We start from the raw sequence: 24,472 nt of genomic DNA on the forward strand, positions 1-24,472 counted from the left end.
CCTTTTAAAGGTAAGTGACTTCTCTTTCTACTAAATGTGCCATTGCATATACCTAGAGATGCGTAGAAAGAAGTTACAGAACAAAGTTTGCGAAGTAATAAGGAAAATGTCCCAAAATCGCTGTGAGTGGCGAAATTTGAAAAATCGTATTTTGGAAACTGAAAATTACAGGAAAAAACTTCTACCACACGCCATTTTAAAGAGGAAGGACGGAAGTTTTTTTTCTGTGAAGCAATACCTATACTTATATCCCCATGGAAAAAAGTTATGGGGCAAAAAACAAAATTGCTATCTTTCGTGTTTTTTCTTGCTTTTTTTTTGAATATATTTTTATAAAAAAAAGTACTTTTTACTTTAAAATGTGATATTTCGATAGTACATTTAACCTGTAACAATTTTCATGTAGATGTGTTTGCACCAAAAGTGCATAGAACTGACCCTAATTCGCCCTGTGCCTAGGGACTAATTCACCCCTTTCTCAAAAACGCACCCCTTTAAATAGTAGCACTCCGCGGTTTTTTCATAGTTAGAGGTCCATTGACTATATGAAACAATAAAACCCCGTTAACGTTGTAGTTTCTTTCTAAACTACATAATCAATAGCCTATTATAACTTTTCGGTGAGCATTGCGTAAAATATTTGCAATGAAACTTGCTCTTAAAAATTGTTCCATCAACTCGGAACTACATGGTGGCATACTCGATCCATCGACGTTTTTAATTTTTATTGTAAAGAAATCGCTTACGGTATTCGAACATTTGTAAGTCTTCGAGAACAAAACAAATCGTGCTTCGTTCACCGATTTTAGTTTCTTCATGCCGTATAAATTACAAACAATTGTTGTATTTTTTTTAAATATTTAATCTTTATTGTTTTCGGTTAAGTACACGAGATCGGCAAAAGCTTTTTGCAACTCTACGCTCTGACGAACCAATTATTGCAGGGGTCTTTTTTCCATTTTTTTTAAAAGGCCGGGTTAAAGTCACACCCCGTAAAAGCGTGCAATCCTGGCAAAACCTCACACATTGAATTTCCAAATTCTTCGTACACTTTATTAGCGTCAGTTATTCTTTGATGGTTTCCAGTGCCAATTTCTATCCAAATCTTCGAAGAAATTAATAATTTATTCATATTTCGTAGCATTATAACCAGGATATCAGTGTCCGAACATCTGATTAAAATATTGGAATCTTTTACGACGTTACAGGCATGAAATAGCTATTTGTATAACAAGGGAGGAAAATGCTACTTTTCCTCCCGAGAATGAAGTTTACAGTAATCATTCAAAGGAGGAAAAGGCACTTTATTATCATGTTATACATATAGTTCATGTGGTGAGACCGCTCCCGTTTGGAAAATTTCTGATCCGGTTTCTTTGTGGATTCCTATTTAAAAATGTCCCCTTTAAACAAATATGAGGTGTGCCGGGCGGAATTTTTGGGCAGAAATTGTTTAAACAATTTTTTTAAACAAATACAAAAGATTACCTTTTTTTGCTCCATAACATATATTTTTAAGTTTCGTGGGTCATTCTAAACAAGAAAGGTATCTTTTAAATTTTCTCAAAAATTGATAGTGTTCGCGTTATAAGCGATTAAAAATCTGAAAAATGAGAAAATACGCATTTTCGAGGCTTAAAAACTCATATTTAAGTTAGTGTTTTTGAGGTTGCCGTGTACTTGGATTGAAGTTTAAACATTCAGCTTCAAGATTCTGAAGAGTGTTTGCGTCTAACCTTAATTTAAATCGTTGGTGGTTTTTAATTGTTAAATATGCATGACCATCCGATAGTTTTTCCGGTGCGGCGCGCTCTATTCCAAAAATCTCCTATTTTCCTCCGAAAAATACCTTTAGATTCTTTGGGACATTCTAAATAAAAAAATTTTTTTGACATTTTTCTCTAAAGTTAATAGTTTTAGAGTTATAAGCGATTTAAAAAGCGAAAATACGTTTTTTTGTCATTTTTCGGATTTTAAATCGCTTATAACTTTTAAACTATTAACTTTTGAGATAAATGGCAAGAAATTTATTTTATTTAGAATATCCCAAAGAATCTAGAAAAAATATTTTTTGGATTAAAATAGCAGATTTTTTAAATAGAGCGCGCCGCACCAGCAAAAATATCGGATAAACATGCATATTTGGACCCAGTTCTGAAGAAAGCATCCAACCCACGAAAAGAGTATTCTTCAGAAAATTGGAAAATACTTTTTTATGAACAATGAAGTGTTTTTGTTTAAAATATTAATATTTCATAAACTTTACACCGCAGGCTGTGTTGAAATAGACCGCAAAAAACATAATTTTCAAAAATTTAATTTTTTTTTGAATGCTGTGTTGATTTTTTGGAGGTTGGATGCTTCCTGCAAAATAAAAATTCAGGTTATTCAAATTTATTTATTAATATTATTTCGACTTAACTACAAATAAAGGGCAAGTGATTATTGATATAGTGTACATATCACATGGTAATAACAACAATATTATAAAATTAAATTTCTTCAATACAGAAATCTAAATTATTCATATTAAAGCAATGAACATCTTCTATGCTGGCATTCCCGGTTAATTTTTGATAAAACCTAAACAATCTGCTGGCAAGAGATGGTACATTTCCCGCAAATTCGCAAGCTTCGGTTCTGCTATTGTATAAGACAGTTATTGGATTCTTAAAGAAAAATATTATAGCTAAAGACTTTTTTCTTTAAATCTTCATCTTTAAGTCAATTTTTTTTCAAACTGAGCACTTTGAAACAATAAAACTTATAGATCATAAATATAAACAATACATCAATAAAGTAACTTGTGAAGCGGTAACGACTAATTTTATTTGGGATGCTAATTAGGGGGTGATTTTCGCGATTCTTTTTAGCAAAAAATAAAACGGAACAACAAAATTTTGAGCGCAACTCACTTTTAATGTTAGAAGTTTTTTTAAAAACAAAAAGTTGAGTTCGCGAGTCTTTACCCGTGCGTCATTAATACCTGGCGAGATGAAACACATACTTTTTATCTAGCATCATTCTCTTCCACGCATGAAACTCATGACAAACCAGCTGCCGTTTGTTATTAAGTCAAAACACATGTTATTTTTATGAACCACCTAGACTCAGTGCATTGAAAAGAGATAGGTACAAAAAAAGACGATTCGGTATGTTTTCATATTTTAAGCACAATTTGTTTGACGTTTCTGCTTTGTTTACTTTTGTGGCTGTCAGTCAGTTGAATTTTTTGCGGTTTTTGTCGAATTTTTGAGTTTTGAAGTTTCTTTATATTACACAAACAGTAGTTGTTTTCACAACTAATTTTATATTGGGCTTCGAAATTTTAAGGTAAATAATTATATTTTGGCAATTAATATTTAAAACATACAAAGCTAACGTCATTCACACAGTAAAGAAATGATTGTGTTTAGATTTCCGTCAAAGTAAATAAAATAACAAAAATAAAATATGTTATTGATATTTTTTATTAATTGTCTATTTATTTATTAATCAATAATAATAATAGTATATTACTTTATGAGGCGGAGAAGCATTGCCGAATAAAGTATACTATTTTTTCTTCAAACGTAGCAATTTTCAACCATAAATTGTACAATTCATACGCTATTTTTACTCGAAATTAACTGTGACAACTATCAAAGTCGTCTAGATGTTAGAAATTAAAATAATTAAGTCGTCGGAATGATTGCTGAAAGTTGTGCTCGACCATCAGTATCATCAACAATTACCAATGCGTATCAAGAGTCGGGAACATTTTTGCACGGTTTCAATTTTGAAAATGCCTCATTAACTAATTGTACTTTTAATATTACTTTAAATAAAAATGATGTTTAATTGTTGTTAATGACATTTGTATTGTTGCTTTGTGACATGTTTCATATTGTTACCATGACAACATTTTTCCCTCCGCCGTAAAGAAATGGGAAAAAAAAACTGCTGCCGGCGGAGACATCAAACTTTGACAGGATCAAGTTAGATAAGTAATGTCATCATTATTTGACGTTTGAAGAAAAAATAATTTATTAAGCTACTTCACATGTAGCTGTAATGTTGCACAAAAATTTTGAAGCAAAACTTACATTTGACATTCTATATATTTGATAACGTCAAATTTTATAATAAAACTCGTAATCGGAACAGTAGCCACTTTCTGTCAGTTGTTGTTGCGTGAAATAGATTTCCGACTTATTTTGTATGCTTTAAATGACTCAACTGCAAAATTTTTTAAACACTTTAAAAAAGTTGTAATTATTTTCCCCCGAAAATTACTCCATTTTTTGGTTACTTCACGTTGAAATATTCGATTTGGAATTTGACGAATAAGGACCTAATTTTCATTAGCTACAACTCTACTTTTACTGGTTCTACAGACTTCATACACTATTTTTTTTTCATTTTTTTATAATGGTAGGAGAGCCCAAGTGGGAATTTTTGCAGTTACTCGAGCGCGTCAGGTTATCACATGGGGAGGAACTTTGTACCCTGTAAATGTACCCCTACCATATATAAGATCTTAATACAGGGGAGTTCGTTAAGGGGGGGTCCGAAAAAAAAATCCATCATTAGAAAAACTCGAAATCGTCAGATTACGATAAGGTAAGTAAAGTACATGCAGAACAGTGTGTATTTAAAAAATCTGACGGTTTGAGCGGGGCGTAAGAAGATGGGTAAGTGACAAAGTTTCACAAGAAAAAAGCGAATATTTCGAGAAATAAACGTCACATCGAAAAACTAAAAAATTTGTTCTAAAACTAAAACTAAAAACTAAAAAACTAAAAAAACTAAAAAAACTAAAAAAACTTGTTCAATATTTTTCAAAAATCTATCGAATGATATCAAACACGACCCGCCACGGAGAGGGGTGGAGGGTAAATTTAAAATTTTAAATAGGAACCCCGCGATATTTCGCGAAATGAACATCAAGTCGAAAACCTGCAACATACACGTATTCAATATTTTTGAAAAATTTATCGAATGACACCAAACACGACCCCCCACGGTGGTGGGGTGGGGGTGTACTTTAAAATCTTAAATATGAGCCCCCATTTTTTATTCCAGATTTGGATTGCTCACGTAAAAATAAGTAACTTTTATTCGAGACAATTTTTCGAATTATGGATACATGGCGGTAATAAAAGATGGAAAAAACAATTTGTTGGAAATGGAAAATTAAATAAAAAAATGGAAAGTCTCCACTTAAATGAAAAACTTTTCTTAACTTTTTTTGGTTTTAGAACCTACTCTTCACAACCCAATAGGTCCCCATAGCGCTCGAGTAACTGCAAATTTAGCATAGTTTCCTCCCCTACTATATTCTATATAAAAATATATTTTTCGATAAAACTTTTAGAGTTATTTGCGAAAAACCGACGAAAAGCATATTGTGTTTTTGTTAAAAATGAACATATTTACTCGCAAATAACTTTAGTATTAACTCAGTGAAAAAACTCAATAGACAAAAGTTGCTTAGAATTAAAGTTACGTGAAGTAGAAAATCCCTGGTGTAGTTGGTATAAAATTTCTAATAAAGAATTATAATTGTAACAAATCCAAAAGGATTACATTTAGAACGTTTTCGGACGTATCAGTCCATCATCAGTGAACTCCGTGTCCTTACAAAATAGCCACAATACCAAACACTCGTTGGGTTAAATGTTCTAACTACATAGTAAATACATATAATAAAATAGTGTGACTTAAAGTCGATGGAAATGGATTGCTTCCAGCAAAAAGTTAATGCTCTACCTTTACATATCATTTTTTGCGTCTGCATTGAACCACGATAAGTTTGCCAATCTTGACAGACTTAACGTCTGCAGACGTAATAAAACAATAGAATTGACAACATTAATTGTGTTTGTATTGTGCATGTTACCATGGAAACGCCGATCATATATCAAAAATAGTAGGAGAACCCGTGAGAAAAAATATTTCTCACCGCAATGGCCGACTTGAATTGTTTGTTTTGAACGTAGGTATGTAAGGGGCACATTGTATAGAAAAAGTTATTTTAAAAGAAGTGTAACAACTTTTTACCCTCGGTAATAACGCAGTATTTTATTTTGCATTAAAATAAAAAAATACTTATTAGTTTTCTCAGGATTCGAAAAAAAAAATAATGCAGTTAAATAGCATTTGAGCCGAAATCTTGCGCCTATACCCTTAGAGCTCCTTACCCATTGCTGCAGCAGTTTTATCTCTGACCTTAACATAGGGTCAATTTCACTTTTCGTATTTTTAAAATAATAATGACACGTTTAATATTATTTGGCAACCAGGCTCTTCAACAAAGCTACGATGTTTTCCCATTTTCAGAAAAATTCCTTGAAAATAAAAGTATTTAACAGACAACTTATCAATTGCACCGCTACTGGATATTGAAATTATTTAATGCTGAGGCGTGGTTTCCGAAGAAACTTCAAATTTGGTTTCTGTCGTAGTGTCATAATATTCAAATTGGAGCCATCTGAATTGATTTTACCTACAGTCGGAAAAATGAAAGAATACCCATGAAGGAACATGTAAAACACGCTGTATTTTCCTGTCACCGTGTCACAAAGAAAATTGCCCAGGGGAAGTACATGTAATAATAATTATTACATGTACTTGCGCTGGCCAATTTTGTGTGTGACACGGTGACAGGAAAATACAGCGTGTTTTATATGTTCCTTCAAGGGTATTCTTTCATTTTTCCGACTGTATATCTCATTTCTTCATTATATGCATCCAGCTAACTGCTGCCTGGGCCGTCTATATACCGTCCTTTGGTTGTGGTAATAGTCAGTCAATTCTCTGAATAACCTACTCGGATGGTTTTCTGATACTGTTAAATATTTTGTGTGCCCTATATCACTCTCAGGATTTATTTTCAATCCATAATTGGATGTATCCAGGTATATTCAGAGCTTCATGTGTTTCTCGATGGTTTGTATTTTGTTCTTGTTTGTTTTACACGTGTGCCCCATGCTGCTGAGGTGTATGTTAGTACATATTGGCAAAATTATATAATTTGCCAACTTAATCTTTGTCCTAAATCTCAATTTACTCTTCCGACCTATTAGCGATGTGAGTTAACTCTTGAGTACTTTAGCTTTGTCAACGGAGTAACCAGGATGGTCCTAAGGAGGGGGGTTACAACTACTGGAGAGTAGAGCATGTAGAGCTCAAAGTGCATTTCAATGGGGGGGGGGGGGGTTATAACCGCTAAAACCGCCAAAACCGCCAATGGTTACGCCACTAACCTTTGTTGACTGTTTGTTTCACGTGTTTTGTGAAGGTCAGGCTTTGTCCAAAGTTACGCCTAGGTATTTGGCTTGGTTTGACCATTTAATTTGAGTATCCAATAGGGATAGTACTTCATTTGATGTGCCCTTCTTTTTTGGATATGACGGCCTGTGTTTTATCAGGGTTGACAGCTACTTTCCACTTCACACACCATTCTTGTAGTTCGTCAAGCTACCTTTGTATATAGGTGTCTTGTTGCTAAATCTGGGTGAGTACTACTATTCTTTTTCTCAAGATCATCTTTCAGTGCGTCACAGTTTTTCGATTTCTTTCTAACGCATTAAATTGTATGTGACAGAAAAAAAAGGCACGTCCGTGATTACAAACATTTACAACATTTATTCTAGTTATTCTAGTTATCGATAGATGGCGCCATAATAAAAAAAATAATTTTTTTTAATTAGATAATAATATTACAAATATAATCCGTATAATTTATAAGACTATACAAATCAAAGAAAATACCATTTTATAAATGCAAGAAACACATTTGATTTGTTTTTATTCCAAATTGAAAATAAAATGTGACAACTGTCAGATTTAACTAAAATGTCATATTAGAATAAATGTCATAAATGTGTATTATCACGGACTTACCCTTTTTCCTATCATTTGTTACGCACTGAAAAATGCTCATGAAAAGGACAATAGAAGCTATCGCTGTATCGTCTGTGTATAGGCTTAGATCTGGGTTCAGTTGCGGTATCTGCCGTATTATGGTGTGCCATCTTTAGTCGTATTATGTTACTTACTGCGGAGTGGTAGTCCTCACGCGTATTAGTAGAGAACTAGTAAGATGCGCCCGTTGAAAGGTTAAGCAGAAGAAGGATAACGTTGGGTTAATAAGCTATACATAATAAACAGGACACTCCTTGCATCTAACTCTATTATATTACTTAAAACTTAAAACTATTTAACAACGTGTTCAATAAAATTAATTATTATTACTGTGTGATTTTTCTTTTAACTATTACTCTTAGAGTAACAATATTGTGATGGTGCATCTATAACGTTAGCTACTAATGTCAAGTGCAAAGTCTCAAGTGCAAATGAACTTTTTGCCTTATTTTTTCATTTGGTTTAAATGTAGTAGAATACAATGAAACTATATCCTCCTTTTAGAATCTAAAAAAATATAGAAAAATAATATTTATTTAATAATAAATAATAAAGGCAGTTTTTGTTTTTATTCGACTCAGAGTAGGACTGGTTAAATACTTAATTATATATTAAATATAATAAATACATAAAAGTTAAAGGATTATTACACAAAAGCACATTTATTAAGACATGATACTATTTATTGTAAAAATTTAAGGAGTTTTTCACAATGTGGATTTATATTAATATTACGATTCCGAAACTCCTAGATCCACGGGGTATTATACATTACTACCCCAGTAAATGACCGCTTTGAAGTGTAATTTTCAGGGTCAACTCCGAATTGCATGAAAATTTGGATTTAGTTTCTACTTACCCTCCACTTCAAAGTTAAAGTTGTGCCGTTGGTTGCTTTGACTTCGGGGGTGACATTCACCCCTTCTCGGGGTGAAAAAACGAGCGTTTAACGCAATGTTCCATAAATGGATACATCGACTCTTTTTAAGCAACTTTCGCTTTATAGAGTTTTTACGGAAGTGAATATTATTCGAGTAATTTCAGATTAAAAATGTTGATTTTTCGACAAAAACAACATTTTTAGGCGTTTTTTTCGCAATAAACTCAAAAAGTAAATATTTTATTGAAAAAAGTATTCCTAGTAAAAATGTAGCTTATAAAAAACAAAAAAAAATGTGTAATAATGACGTCTATAAACCCAGAAAAAGCAAAGTTTCAGCTCATGAAAAATAAGTTCTTATTCGACAATTCCAAATCGAATATTTCAACGAGAAATATCCAAAAAATTAAGCAATTTTCGGGAAAGACTGATTAATTTTTTTAGAGTGTTTAAAAAAAGTTTATTTTTATTTTTGATTAAAGTTTCTAGCAACAAAACTAAATGAGTTACGCTCAAAATAAAGCTGGCCCTTTTTTTGTTAAAAAAATCGTGAAACTCTCCCCCTATTTAGCACTAAATAAAATTAATCATAACCGCTGTACCTTTTACTTCATATTATGTAGGTGTACTGTTTATACGATCTGTAAGTTTGACCGGTTAGAAGTGCTTACTTTGGAAGAAATTTGGTTTTTGTAGTAAAAAAAAATGTTTCTAAAACTTTTGGAAAAGTGCCCTTTTTTCAAAGTAACAAAAAATATTAGTGGTACTAATACTGGTCTCGTAGACAAAAATTGGTTAAGACATGGCTGTTCAAAATTTGCATACAGTCGTTGTTGGTGACTCGTTCAAGCCCTTTAAACTAAAACCCTTGCAAACATATGCACTTTAAACCGGTGAAACTTACAGATCATATAAAAAATACATAAGTAAAGTAAATTATTTGTAATTCAGTAACGATTAATTTCATTTGGGTTCTAAACAGGGTGAGATCTTCTTGATATTTCTAACTAAAAAAGGGGGCTAACTTTATTTTGAGTGAAACTCGCTTAGTTTTAATGCTATAAACTTTATAAAAAAATAAAAATAAAACTTTTTTAAACACTTTAAAAAAGTTTTAATAGTTTTTCCCTAAAAGTGATTAATTTTTTGGTTATTTCACGTTGAAATATTCGATTTGGAATATGACGAATAAAAACGTATTTTTCATGAGCTACAACTTTGCGTGAGCTGGGTCTATGGTTTTCACGTACCTATACACAACTTTTTTCGTTTGTTTCTATGCTACAGTTTTTTAAAAAATATTTTTTAAGGTAAAATACTTCGTATTTGAGTTATTTACGAAAAATCGCCTGAAAACGTGTTTTTTTGTCGAATAATAAACATCTCAAATTACTCAAAAATATTGACTTACTTATAGAACGAAAGTTGTTTATAGTTAGTCAGTTTATCCATTTCCTGACTTATTTGAAACGCGCGTTTTTTCACCACAGAGAAAGGGTGATTGTCACCCCCTAAATAAAAGCAACCAACGGCACAAAATCAACTTTGAACTGGAGGGTAAGTAGAACTTAAAGCCAAATTTTCATGTAATTCGGAGTTGACCCTTAAAATTGTCGCCGTATCGCGGTATTTCCCGTTGCTTTACTGTGCTATACAGGGTGTCCAGAAACTCTACCGACAAACGAAGACAGGAGATTCCTCAGATAAATTTAAGACATTTTAGCCCAATTCTTCTAGTCCGAAAATGCTTCCTAAGGGAGCTAGAGCTCTTTGAAGATGGCGTCTGTAATTAGTTTTTCTTAAATATCTCCAGAACGCATTTATTTACAAAATAAAAATTGATACGCATATTTATCTTCTAGAGACAAATCGATTACATTTATTGTGAATTTCTAGTACCGGTCATAGGCGTCCGTTTTGGGTAGGGCAACGGTTATTTTATCGCATAACTTTTTCGTCTTTAACTTTTAAGCATTTTTGACACTGGATTGTTAAATTATGAGGTATGCTAGTACTAAAAGGTACTTTTGCTTTAAATCGGTTGAACACACCGTTTTCTAGAAAAATTGATTTGAAAATTTTTCTTTTTTTGAATTTCTAAAAAAAAATTAAAAAGAAACATTTAGAAAAACGAAAACTCGTACTTTTATTTATATTCCAGAGACGAATCGATTTCATTAATTGCGAATTTCTAGTACCGATCATATCCGTCCGTTGTGGGTAGGTGAAAGGATATTTTATCGTATAACATTTTTAATAATTTTTGGCTGTAGATTATTAAATTGTGAGGTATTCTAGTACTAAAAGCTACTCTTGCTATAAGTTGACAAAAAACACCGTTTTTTTTATTATTTTTTTTTCATTTTTTTAATTTAAGAAATGAAAAATTTCCTAATTGATTTTTTTAGTAAACGGTGTGTGTTACCGACTTAAATCAAGAGCACCTTTTAATACTAGAATATCTAATAATATAATATTCCAGTATCATAAATGCTTAAAAGTTAAAGACGAAAAAGTTATGCGATAAAATAACCGTTGCCCTACCCAAAACGGATGCCTATGACCGGTACTAGAAATTCACAATGGATGAAATCGATATATCTCTGGAAGATAAATATGTGTACCAATTTTTGTTTTTGTAAATAGAAGCGTTCTGAAGGTATTTAAGAAAAACTAATTACAAGACGCCATCTTCAAAGAGCTCTAGCTCCCTTAGGAAGCATTTTCGGACTAGATGAATTGGGTTAAAATGTCTTAAAATTACATGACGAATCTCCTGTCTAAGTTTGTCGGTAGAGTTTCTGGACACCCTGTATAGCCGAATACATGAAGCTACTGATATTCTTGTCTTCTTTTTTATATTCATCTCCTGTCAAATACTGAATATTATTAAAGGTATTTAACCTTGTTTCTTCTTCTTTAGGTGCCGGGTCTGTATTCAGACGTTGGCCGTCATCACGTTTGCAATTTCCTGAAACCTCTCTCTATCGGCTGCTGCGCGAAATAATTCTTCTACTGTGCAGCCACACCATTGTCTAATATTACGCAGCCATGAAAGTTTCTTTCGACCAATCCATCTCTTTCCCTCCACTTTTCCTTGTATTATAAGGCGAAGCAGATGGTATTTAGGTCCTCGAATTATATGGCCGAAATATTCTGTTCTTCTCTTCTTTATGATGCAAATGAGTAAAGGTTCTGAATTCATCAGTTGAAGAACATCTTCATTGGAAGTGTGCGTAACCCACGATAACTTTAGGATTCGTCGATAGCACCACAATTCGAATGCTTCTAATTTGTTTAGCATTGTGGTTTTTAACGTCCATGTCTTACAGCCATACAATAGCATAGACCACACATAACATTCCAGGACCATCTTTCAAATATTCATCGACAGGTTTCTGTTACATAAAACTGGTTTCCAGGTCATAAAAGCCTTAGGTGATATTTCGATCCTAGTTATTATGTCTTCATCAGAGTCACAATTTACATTTAAGCAGCTTTGGTATTTAAAATGATTTACACGCTCTATATCCTCTCCATTAAGAGAAAGCAGATCTTGATCTATATTAATCTTTCCAACTGCCATCAACTTTGTCTTTGAAATGTTGATTTTAAGGTCTCTCCGATAAATTGCTTCACTGGCTAAATTTAGTAGTGTCTGAAGATCTTGTAAATTTTCTGCAAGAATGGCTGTATTATCAGCGCATCTAATATTGTTGATTACTTCCGGCCTAGACTTACTCCCTCTTGTCTGTCATCCAAAGCCTCCCTCAATATTTCTGCAGATTAAAATAGGTGGGTGATAAAGCACAACCTTGTCGTACTCCACGTTTTATAGACAGTTTTTCAGTAAGACTGTCTCCAATTTGGATATAAGCTACTTGATTGTAATTTAAGTATTTCAGCAGTCTTATATCGTAGTGGTCAAGTCGTGCTGCCTGCACTCAATCGAAAAGTGTATCATGTTGTACTCGGTCGAACGTCTTTTCGAAGTCGATGAAACAAAGATAAACGTTCTTTCGGAACTCACAACTTTTTTGTAAGAGAATGCGCACACAAAGTAGTGCCTCTCTAGTTAGTAGACCATTTCTAAATCCAAATTGCTTATTACTCATTCTACTTTAGCACAGAAGGAGTACTCGGTTTTGTATAATACGTAAAAGTATCTTAAGTGTGTGACTCATTCAACCTGATTAGTCTAAAATCACTGCATTTGGTGGGCCTGCTTTTCTTTGGTAATGTTATAAATAATGACTCCAACCAACCATCTGGTATTTTTCCTTCGTTGTAAATTTTGTTAAAGAAATTGGTCCAGTAGGTAATGTTTTCCTCGTCCAAAAGTTAAGTAGCTCAACAGAGATTTGATCTTGTCCAGGTGCTTTATTGTATTTTGCTTGTTGTATTGCTTTTATGACTTCCGACTTCCGTATACTGGGACCTCTTTCTAAATGGTTGTCACAAGTAGTATCTGAAGCATTTTCTCGAGAAGCATCGTCAAAAAGATTACTGATGTATCTCTCTTATTCTTTGCACTGTTGTTCGTGATCACAAATTTTTCCATGCGCGTTTTTAGGTACGTGAGAATTTTTCTGTTTTCTATTTCCGTTGGTATATTTAACTTTCTTGTGGAGGTTGAAACTGTCATGTATTTTTTTGGAGGTCTTCTATTCCTTTACACGAACTCTCGAGTCAAGATTCTTTGACCTGTTTAATTTTTCAGGTTTAATTTTAACCTTGTTTACAGCTGTACTAAACACTTCGTTTGTAGCCAAAGCCATCCCTTAAGTTTCTTATCCAGAACATTCTTCGGTTTTCCTGATCTCTTCGTCTTTAAATCATGCTTAGATTTTATTCACGACTCCAATTTTAGTTTTAATTCGCTTTCACTGTTTCTTACTAACACCACATCATCAGCATATATAGGCACCAGGGAATGTTACCCTGTAGTTTCGCCGTTGCCTGATCCAACACTAATGAGAATAAAATTATGCATCAAGCTTTGGTGCAATCCTACTTTCACAATAAATTTATCAAACTCTCCCACACTTACCCTAACACTTGTTGTTACACCCTCATACATGTCTGTCACAATCTTTACATATTCCCGGGACTCATTTCTTACTGAGTGCCCACCACAGAATCTCTCGAGGAACTATATCTTAAGCTTTTTAAATATCAATGAATACTGTAGGAGATCTTGTTTCTTTATTCTTGAAATTTTACATCACTCACTGCCTTATAATGAAAATTACATCGGTGTGTGAGTATGTTTAAAGTAAACACCTTCCAACGGGGGCAGTTATGAATGATTTTAGAAAATATATTATATTTGCCTCATTATCGAGATTATGTGGTGATCATGATATTCTTTTCCATCATCTATTTTAACCATTGTAATGCATGTGGATAGCAGTAGCTACTTTTAGGGTATAATACCTGTATTTTATTATTGTATATAGTGTTGTGTAATATCATCCTTATGAATAAAGCTCGGATTTATAGGCAACAAAAATTGAAGAAAAAGGCGCCTATATAGGCAAAGATTTTTTTTTAAAAAGGCAGGAATATTAACATTTAGGCAAAATATAGGCAATAAAGGAATATAACTTATTATTTATTGTACAAAGTGAATTAACGTAATATTAACTTAAGGCAGATATATTTACACATTATAATCATAACATTAGTATAAATAAACTAGTAACTAAATAACTGTTAATTAATAATTAAACATTGTAACCACTTAAAATTTTATCATTAGTAGAAACAACTAAATATTTTTTGAATATTTTCGGTCTTAAAACTATGTCTTCGATCACTTAAAATTAATTTGTACATTGAAAACGAACGTCCGACATCGACAGATGTAATTGGAGCATATTTCAGAGCGGATAATAAATCTGGCATAATTTGTAATTCCTCGGAAAATGTCCCATTCAAAACTTTAGCAACATTAGATAAAAACGAAAAACCTTCATTCTTGTCGAAAACATATTTCATTTTTTTTTTAATTAATTGACCGTTACCTCCAGGTGCCGATTTAATTTTGGTCTTAAAATTATCTATTAATTTTACTGACTCACATAAATTTATCTCTTGTTTTTCTAATAAGGTAATTGTGGTAACTATTAATTTATAATTGTCATTGATATAAGCGAGTTCCTGTTTCAATTTGGGATTTTTTAATATTTTTCTTGCTTCTCGAATGGCTTCGGAAATATCATCATCAAATTCTGACATAACTAATTCTATTTCATTGCAGTGTTCAAAGTAAAAAAACTGCTTCGAGCCAGGTTCCCCACCTTGTAATTACTGGTTTAGGTGGCAAAGGGACACCGGGAAGTCTTTCTTTATATATTTGCACCCTCAACGGAGCCTTTACAAAAACTTTTTTCATAAAATTTATAAAATTATTTACCAACGGAAACAGATTTCTTATTTATTCAGCAATTCTATTTACCCCGTGGGCTACACAAGTGCAATGAATTAAATTAGGATAAAAAATCTTTAAATTAACAGCAGCTTTTAACATATATGCCGCAGCATCTGAAAGCATTAAAACTATTTTATTCACTGGTATAGGGTTGGGTAAAAAGAGGTTTGTTAAAGTATCTTGTATAAATCGACTTATTGTTAAATTGTTTGTTTTTTCCAATTCTTTAACGGCAACTAAATAAGGTTTTCTCGCAAAGTTTTCGTTCAAAATTCCAATCATTAAATTAGCTATATACCTGCCGCATACATCTGTCGTTTCATCCACGATAATATACAAAAAATTGCCCTCTAACTACCGCTTAATTTTTGAAATACATTCCACATAACATTTTTCCACAGTATGTTTTCTCAATGTACTCTCGTCCGGTAAGGATTTATTAAGATATTTTTCGAAAAAGCATTTAAAACTAGGGTTATTAACTTTATATAGAGGAATGTTGGATGCAATCATCATCTGGCATAAATCAAATTTAAATGCGTCTTCCTCCTTTTTTTGAATTGCTTAAACTATCCCGCAGAGATATTTGGGCTAACTTAGAGGAATTTAATTTTTCCAAATTACGTTTATGAAGTGGGGTTCCACAATGCTGGTCAATAAAGTACTTTTTTCTACTTGAAATCTGAGAATTAAAAAAAAAATAATTAGAATTCTAAAACCGCTTTAGAATTTAGTTATGTTGTGGGACGAGAAAAAAAGAGAAAAAATAAAACTTACCGATTTGCCGCATGGTTTACAAAATTCTCCATCTCCTTCTAGAGAAAGTTCCGAATAAGGTGCGATCCATAGCCTTAATTTAGATGTCATCTTTTCACACAAATATCTAAAACGTTTTAAAACGTGTTCTTTGCTTTTCGGTATACGCAACAAAACTAAACTAGGATATAGCAATTTGTGACTAAACTCTGATACAGTAACCGACTGTTCAACTGATAATAAACTAATAAAGCTTAGGGATTTCCAAATAGTTAACCCTCAAGTCTCGATCAGGTACATTTTCCTAGAAACCTGTTATATAAACAAACCACTGATATTTTATTATTGACCCAAAATTTTATTATAGAATGGTTTAGTAATAGAATAATATCATGGGTAGTACCATGAAATTAAAAAAAAAGCACAAATAGGCGGAATTTACGAAAAAAGGTAAAAAGTGCAAAAAACAATTATAATAGGCAAAATAGGCAAAAAAAGGCATTTTGCCTATAATCCGAGCTTTAGTTATGAACGTATGGTTCATTAGTTTGTGAAGTTCTGTAGGGTTTTCTTGAAATTTAGGATATTCATAAGATAACCATTGAGAGACGATGCAGAAAGAAATAATAACTGCATATTTACCTTAACAAACAGTTCAGTTCCCAAATAGTATACAGTACCAATATCAATTTTTAAAGGTCTTTGGGATCTTATCATCATCAACATAAGACTTTTTTTAGTAGATTCGTCCAAATCATACCATCCATTAGAAAAAATATTTGAGGACAACTTTTTGCTCTGCAAAATAAAAAATATTCATTTAAATATTCTTTACATATAAAGAAAATAGATATACGGTTCTTCTCAGACTTTTATTTCAGTGCCCAATTTCTTTCCAAAAAGTGTAATAGATAGCGAGAACAAAAAATTGTACGAAAATTGTATTTTCCACCCTTCTCGGGGTGGAAAAAACATACTTTCAAAATAATTCCGGAAATAAATAAATTGACAAATTCTAAGGAACGTATGTTTTAATTTTTCAAAAAAGTCATTTTTTTTGTAGCTACAGTGGTACCTCGACATACGAGGGTAATTTGTTCCGTAACCTTGCTCGTATGTCGAAGAAATTTTCCCCATTGAAATTAACTGAAATGTCATTAATCCGTTCCAGTCCCAAAAAATCACTTTAGTTGTTTTTGTTAAGTGTTTTTAAATAAGAAAAATGTTTTTACAAGAAGAAACATTTATTTATAAATAACAAAAAATACATACATATTCTGTAAAAACATAAGAAAAAGTGAGGTGCTTACGGAAGCGCTTAATTTTCGTCAGTGGTTTTCGCTTTCTTCGTCACACTTTGCTCATTTTCATCTGCAGCTCGTTTAAAAAACTGTTCTTCCTACCTTTCATAAATCGTTTGTGCCTTCTCACATATGATGCTTTGTGTTAAGGTTCCTCCTTGAAGCTGCTTCTCTGTCACCCACACCCTCATTAGTTTCTCCATCTTTTCATGGAGAAAGGTTTGGAGCTTGGAAATTATTGTAACACCCTTATCTGGCATTATAGCATTTATCACCTCCTTCAAGTTAGAAGTAGGTAGTCAAAAAGAGGCATGAATTTTAATAAAAGCGGTTGCTCGTATCTCAAGTCTTGCTCTCATCTCAAAGCAAAACATCGCTCGCTCGGCGGCTCGTGTCTCAAAACACTCGTATATTAGGGCGCTCGTATATCGAGGTACCGGTACCACTCTATTTGCGAGTGAAAACGTTTTAATTAATTTTTCAACAAAAAAATAGAATTTTTAGATGTTTTTTTGCAGATAACTTAGAATAAGTACCTATTTTATCGATATTTTATAAAAAATATTTCTTAGGACTAACTTTATTTTGAGCGTAACTTGCTAATTTTTGTAATTTGATGAATAAAAACCTTTTCATGAGCTATAATTATTCTGCTTCTACCGGACCTACAGACTTCATAAATACACTTTTTTTTTGTTGTTTTTTTATGAGCTACATTTTTAATATTATTTTCGATAAAATACTTACTATTAGAGTTATTTGCGAAAGAACGGTCCAAAAATCGCGTTTTTTTTGTAGAAAAATTAACATTTTCAGTCATAAGTAACTCAAAAACTATTGACTTAAAAAATTCTATCGAACAAAACGTACTTAGAATCAGACAGTTTATCCATTTCCGGACTTATTTTGAACGTGTGTTTTTCACCTCCTACAGGGAATGAGTTTCAACTTAAAGTAAAACCAATCAACGGCACAAGTTCAAAAGTGAAGTGGAGGGTAACAATAACCTAAATCTCACAATAAAACACTGAAAAACGTTTGTTTTTCTATACTTCCACAAAATTTATTACAACTATGTTATTACTACAGCTGTTTCGGCAAAGTATCTTTCTCAAGTGATATATTTTACAATGTGTTTGCCTTTTTAAGTCTTTAACTGAAGAGGTTGAGGAGTGGGGAGCTGTTTGTTTCGAGTTGGTCATTCAGAATTATATCTGTATTTTTCAATTTATTAATTTCCATTGATTCTAAAAGTGATAGCTTAAGGCCTTTATTTTGAATATGTAGAATTTGAAACTCTTCATTGAAAGAATGATTATGATCTAGAAGGTGAAGTGCGTATGTAGAAGTGTCTGCTTTTCTATTGTTGAAAGCCCTTTTGTGTTCTGCTATCCGTTTTTCAAAAGTTCTGCCAGTTTTGACAAACGGATAGCAGAACACAAAAGGGCTTTCAACAATAGAAACACAGACACTTCTACATACGCACTTCACCTTCTAGATCATAATCATTCTTTCAATGAAGGGTTTCAAATTCTACATATTCAAAATAAAGGCCTTAAGCTATCAATTTTAGAATCAATGGAAATTAATAAATTGAAAAATACAGATATAATTCTGAATGACCAACTCGAGACAAACAGCTCCCCACTCCTCAACCTCTTCAGTTAAAGACTTAAAAAGGCAAACACATTGTAAAATATATCACTTGAGAAAGGCACTTTGCCGAAACAGCTGTAGTAATAACATAGTTGGAATAAATCTTGTGGAAGTATAGAAAAACAAACGTTTTTAGTGTTTTATTGTGAGATAAAATGAACTTCCATCAAGTAACGATCGAATCCATCAATTAATAACCTAAATCCATATTCTAATATAATTCGGTGGTGACACGGAAAATTATACAGTATCGCCATATTTTATGTTCATTTATAGGCCTATTTATTAACATTGGACAAATTTAATGTACTTACCGTAACTATTAACTCGTTTGCATGATAATTAATATACCAATTTTCCACGATGATCACAAATACTTTAGCGAAGTGGAACACACTTTCAATATTCATTTTATTCGCACTCTAAAAAAAATTTATTTTTTTGTACTACTGACATTTAAATAATACCACAAAAAATTATCGAAAAAAAATCGTAATTAGAGCGAATCTTGAAAAAAACGTTCGTTCTTTTGGACAGTTAGTCACTCCCACACAATGATTTAATAGTATATTATGCAACGAGCATTTAATGATAGTCATTATGAAGCGAGTATGAGGGATACGAAATGAGCCGCCTAACGGCGAGTTTCGTATAGAGTACGAGCTTCATAATGATAATAAAATGCAATTTGTATACATGATTTTTTCTATGCTCATTGTCAACCAAAAATATATTCAAATTTATTAATTTTGTAACGCAAACAAATTAAGTAATTTGCAAGCGCGGCTCCTCCTTAGGGTCAATTGGTCAATGACCCCCCTAAAATAATCTCATAAAAATACCAATTTTATTAAAAATATCTTTTATCTAAAACTTCACTCTGAAATATAAAATTCTCTCTCAGCAGTCTGCATTGGCAAAACAAATATAATAGATATAATAACGTCGCGCCTCGCGCTATACACAAGCCCGTGGCTGGGCCGTATTTTAAATTGTCTATATACAGTTCTTATGGCTTATGGACAAATGCATGTAAAATAGAAAAGAGACGGCAGATAGCAATTTCGTGGGCGAGAGTGGGAGTGACCTTTCCGTCGTATACCTCTAGTAGAGTCGACGGCCTCACGTTTAGTTAGTTACCGTCTGCTGACCGCACTTCACGGCAGGTCTATATCGATCGCGGCGTATTTGCGTAATTTATTTTGTTTTGTTGGATTTTTTTGTGATTGTAACAAAAACAAGATGAGTGTTGTTGACGAAATAATTGCCTTAAAATCTGCTGGAACACTAAATTATGAACGGCGGCTTGAGAAAAAAGAAAGTGGTCGACCAAAACCAAACATGAATTTAAAACAAACAACAAAGGATAGGGGTAAGGACATTCAAAGATATTTTAAAGAATCAATGTACAATTTGTGTGATTGGATTTGTGGCTGCAGTGTGAGAAATGCATTTTTTTGCTATCCGTGTTTACTGTTTTCGAATGACGCTGTATGGGCGAAAAATGGAGTAACTGACATTAAGCATTTAAAAGTGAAAATTACAAAACATGCCTCTTCAACTACTCATATAAATTCATCAATGAGTTACGCAAGTTTAGGACGTGTTAACATAAGACAGCAACTTGATAGTGTATATCGTAAATCTGTGCATGACTTTAATGAATTGGTATCTAAAAATAGGTATATTTTAAACAAACTAATCGACTGTGTAAAATTTTGTGGAGTTTTCGAAATTGCATTGCGCGGTCATGACGAAAGTGACAGCTCCAATAATCGTGGAATTTTTCTGGGCCTTATCGATTTTGTTTCTGAACTGGATTTAATGTTTAAAGAACACATTGAAAAAAGTACAGTATTTAAAGGAACATCGAAAACAATTCAGAACGATATTTTAGAATCAATGTTAGCCATTGTGCATACTCATATCATGAAGGAGATTGGCCAGACAAATTTTGTGGCCATTCAAGTAGATGAGACCACAGACAGCTCCAATAAAACGCAGATGATTATCATATTGCGATATGTATTAACTGGTATTGTACATGAAAGATTTTGGAAATTTGTTAACCCCCTAGGTACTACAGCACAACATTTAACTAATGTAATATTGGAAGAACTTCAATTATTAAAAATTAATGAAGCACCTGAAAAATTGATTGCCCAAAGTTACGATGGTGCATCAGTCATGAGCGGTAAACTGGGAGGAGTACAAACAAAAATTAAAGAAATATACCCAAATGCACACTTCATTCACTGCTATGCCCATCAATTTAATCTTATCCTCCAAAAAGCGGCGAGTCAACACAAACCGATAAAAATATTTTTTGCAAATTTACACGGATTTTCGTCCTTTTTCGGCCGATCTCCAAAACGTACGATGGTTCTGGATAGAGTGGTTAAAGTAAGGCTACCTAAAGCTGCGCCTACTCGATGGGCTTTCAATACAAAATGTGTTGAAATTGTATACACTTATAAAGATGATTTAAAATCTTGCTTAGAGGAAATTATTGATGAGGAGCAAGATGGTAACAATATAAATCAAGCAACTGGTTTAAAAAGACATTTGGAAGATGAGCATTTTTTATTTTGGTTAAATTTTTTCCATAAAATAATGCCCCATGTTGATATATTGTTTAAACAATTGCAAATGCGAGACATTGATGTTATATCTGTCAAAAATTGTATCCTGTCTTTTAACAACAATATCCAAATAATTAGAAATACTATTTTGGAATCAGAAGTACCAAGCACATCAACAGCAAAAAAAAGAAAAACTACTGCAGAGGATCCAAAGCGACGAACTGCACTTGAAATTTGTGATATTATTATATCTGAAATAAATCACAGGTTTAGTTTCAATGATCATCTCATGATTTCACAGTTATTCTACATAGAGAAATTTGAAGCATACACTACCAACTTTCCGCAAAATATTTTAAAAATGGTGACGGCTAATTATCCCACAGTGAATATTTCCAAACTAAAATCGGAACTTGAAGTCTTATATTGTCGTGAGGATTTTCGCAATAGTGCTGGTGCAGTAGCCATACTTCAGCTTTTTATTAACATGAATTTGTCTGAAACATTTTCTGAAGCAGTGAAGTTATTAAATATTTTGTGCACACTCCCTATGACAACCGTGGAAAGTGAGAGATGTTTTTCTACTTTAAAAAGAGTAAAAACATTCCTGCGTAATACGATGGGACAACCTAGACTTAGTGCCTTGTCTATGCTGAGCATCGAGAAAACGCTTGTCAAGAGCATTCCAAATTTCAATGAGAAGGTCATAGACTATTTTGCAGAACTAAAGGATAGAAGAATTGACTTAAAATATAAAAATATTTAAAGTAAGTTTCGTTTTAATAAATTTACAATTTATTATACTATAAATATTCCTATCTATATATCAGTCAATAACCTGTTCATACCATTTTTCCTATATTTTTTAAAAGATTTACTCTAAAAAAAGACAAATTTAATTTTCGGAAAACTAGGGTAAATAGTATTGAGTTTTATCTAAGTCTGTATTTTTTATCTAAAATATAAATGCTAAAAGATCTTTTAAATACTTTAAAAAATCAACAGTTTGAAGTTTTCAAACCAAAATGACCCCCCTGAAGATTGACCCACGAGCCGCCGCTGGTAATTTGTGAATTTGACAGTTTGTTTACATATTGAGAACTGTCAAAGCGTATGTATTTGACTCACCATTGGCCACTGCGCGTGTGCAACCTTCATCGCGAATCTATTGGTTAAAATTCTGTATCTTAATGAAAATCTGTATCATAATGAAGTTCATTATGATAAGGATAGTGAAATCATATTAGATATATAATAGATATATTATAGTATGAGAATAGAAAAAAAAAACATTATATACCATAATTTGTAAACACCATTGTTTCGTTTCTTTAAACATATTTCATAAAATGGTTTTTCTATTCTCATACTATAATATATATCAATTATGATTTCACTACCTGTATCATAATGAACTTCATTATAATACAGATTTTCAGTACGATACAGAAAGGCGCATTTAAATCAAAGTGAACACGAACGAACGAATTCGTTCGTTAACTTTATTGTATTTGTACAGCGAATCGAGCACGACCGAACGAATTCGTTCGCATTTGCACATGCTCCAACCGATGTCGGTAACTGAGCGAATCATCAAAGGAAATCGTTGTTCAATGTGGACAGTGGATAGACGGTAGCGAACGAATTCGTTTAGAAGTACTGATTTAATTTATTTACAAACATTAGTTTGAGAGGGTTGTTTATTGTACACGTAGTTGTGAAAACATAATTTTGCAATATGGAATATGCCTATGAAACCCAAAATCGAAGCTATATAAAATAATAAACAGAAAAACTGATGCTTCTTTTAACATTTCTATAGGAATGGGTTGTGATGTCTCTGAACTAAAAAAATGAATTAGCTTCTGGCATCATTTAGACGAGAAAGACAAAAAGAGGGTTCGAAGTGGTTTGCTTTTAAAAGCCTAATGTTTTTATTGGATAAATTTCAACCCAGAAACACTAATGAGGTAACCAAATCAAATTAATTGCTAAAATTAATTAAAAGCAAATTTATTTTGATACACCAATTTTACAATTTGTTATTTAAACATAATATAGTCATAATATACAGAGCAAGTAACTTTTTCGAGGAAGAATTTTAAGAAGGCTGGTTCCTTATTATGTTATTTTCTAAGCTCCCTCAAACAGCGTATAATACCTGCTACCTGCTATGTTTGTAAGCTATTATTGTATTAAAATTTACCCAGCAAGAAACACGAAAATAAACTTAAACACAATGTGTGACTGGCACTGGCCCATCTTAAAAACATCTGCGGGCAATATGCACTCCCGATCATCAACGAATGCGAACGTTCGCTTCAATGTAAATGGCCCTACGTTGTAGCGAACGAATGACCAAGCGAACACCTACGAATTCGTTCCTTCGTTCGTTCGTTCGTGTTCGCTTTGATTTAAATGCGCCTTAACCAATAGAATCGCGGTATGGCATTCGCGATGAAGGTGGCACACTCGCAGTGAGCAATGGCGAGTCAAATACATACACTTTGACAGTTCTCAATATGTAAACAAACTGTCGAACTGACAAACTACTTAACTTGTTGCGTTACAAAATTAATAAATTTGAATATGTTTTTTGTTGTGAATAATCATAGAAAAATCGTGTATACAACTTGCATTTAATTAGCATTATGAAGCTCGTACTCTATACGAAACTCGTTTCATAATGACCATCATTAAATGCTCGTTGCATAATATCCTATTAAAACACCAATGAACTATTTTTATTAGGTACTTTTTTAACATATGTTATTTGTCATTTTGTAATATATATTATTTGAGTTATTTGTAGTATGGTATAGTTAGACCCAAACCCAGACATCCAAAGTGAAAGTTATCCTTCAACACCAAATTGTTCTATATGGTCCACACAACGTCCAGAAAAAAGTCACACCATTTTGAGCGTCGGATTTGGGGGGAGAGGGGGGAGAAATCT

General features: G+C 32.5%; 1 protein-coding gene across 2 annotated transcripts in view; it reads right to left on the bottom strand.

The window, feature by feature from the left end:
- Nucleotides 1–8,162: 8,162 nt before the first annotated feature.
- LOC114334564 (venom carboxylesterase-6) overlaps nt 8,163–24,472 on the bottom strand; it is a 675,899-nt gene continuing 659,589 nt past the window's right edge. For both annotated transcript variants that reach the window (XM_050643822.1, XM_050643823.1), the window contains exons 12-14: nt 19,249–19,356; nt 16,620–16,775; nt 8,163–8,415 (exon numbers count right to left, since the gene is read on the bottom strand). In XM_050643822.1, coding sequence (XP_050499779.1) covers nt 8,371–8,415; nt 16,620–16,775; nt 19,249–19,356 — 309 coding nt within the window. In that variant the 3' untranslated portion in view covers nt 8,163–8,370. The remainder of the gene's footprint in view (nt 8,416–16,619; nt 16,776–19,248; nt 19,357–24,472) is intronic.

Source organism: Diabrotica virgifera, chromosome 2, assembly GCF_917563875.1.
Source record: "Diabrotica virgifera virgifera chromosome 2, PGI_DIABVI_V3a".
Classification (NCBI taxonomy): domain Eukaryota; kingdom Metazoa; phylum Arthropoda; class Insecta; order Coleoptera; family Chrysomelidae; genus Diabrotica; species Diabrotica virgifera.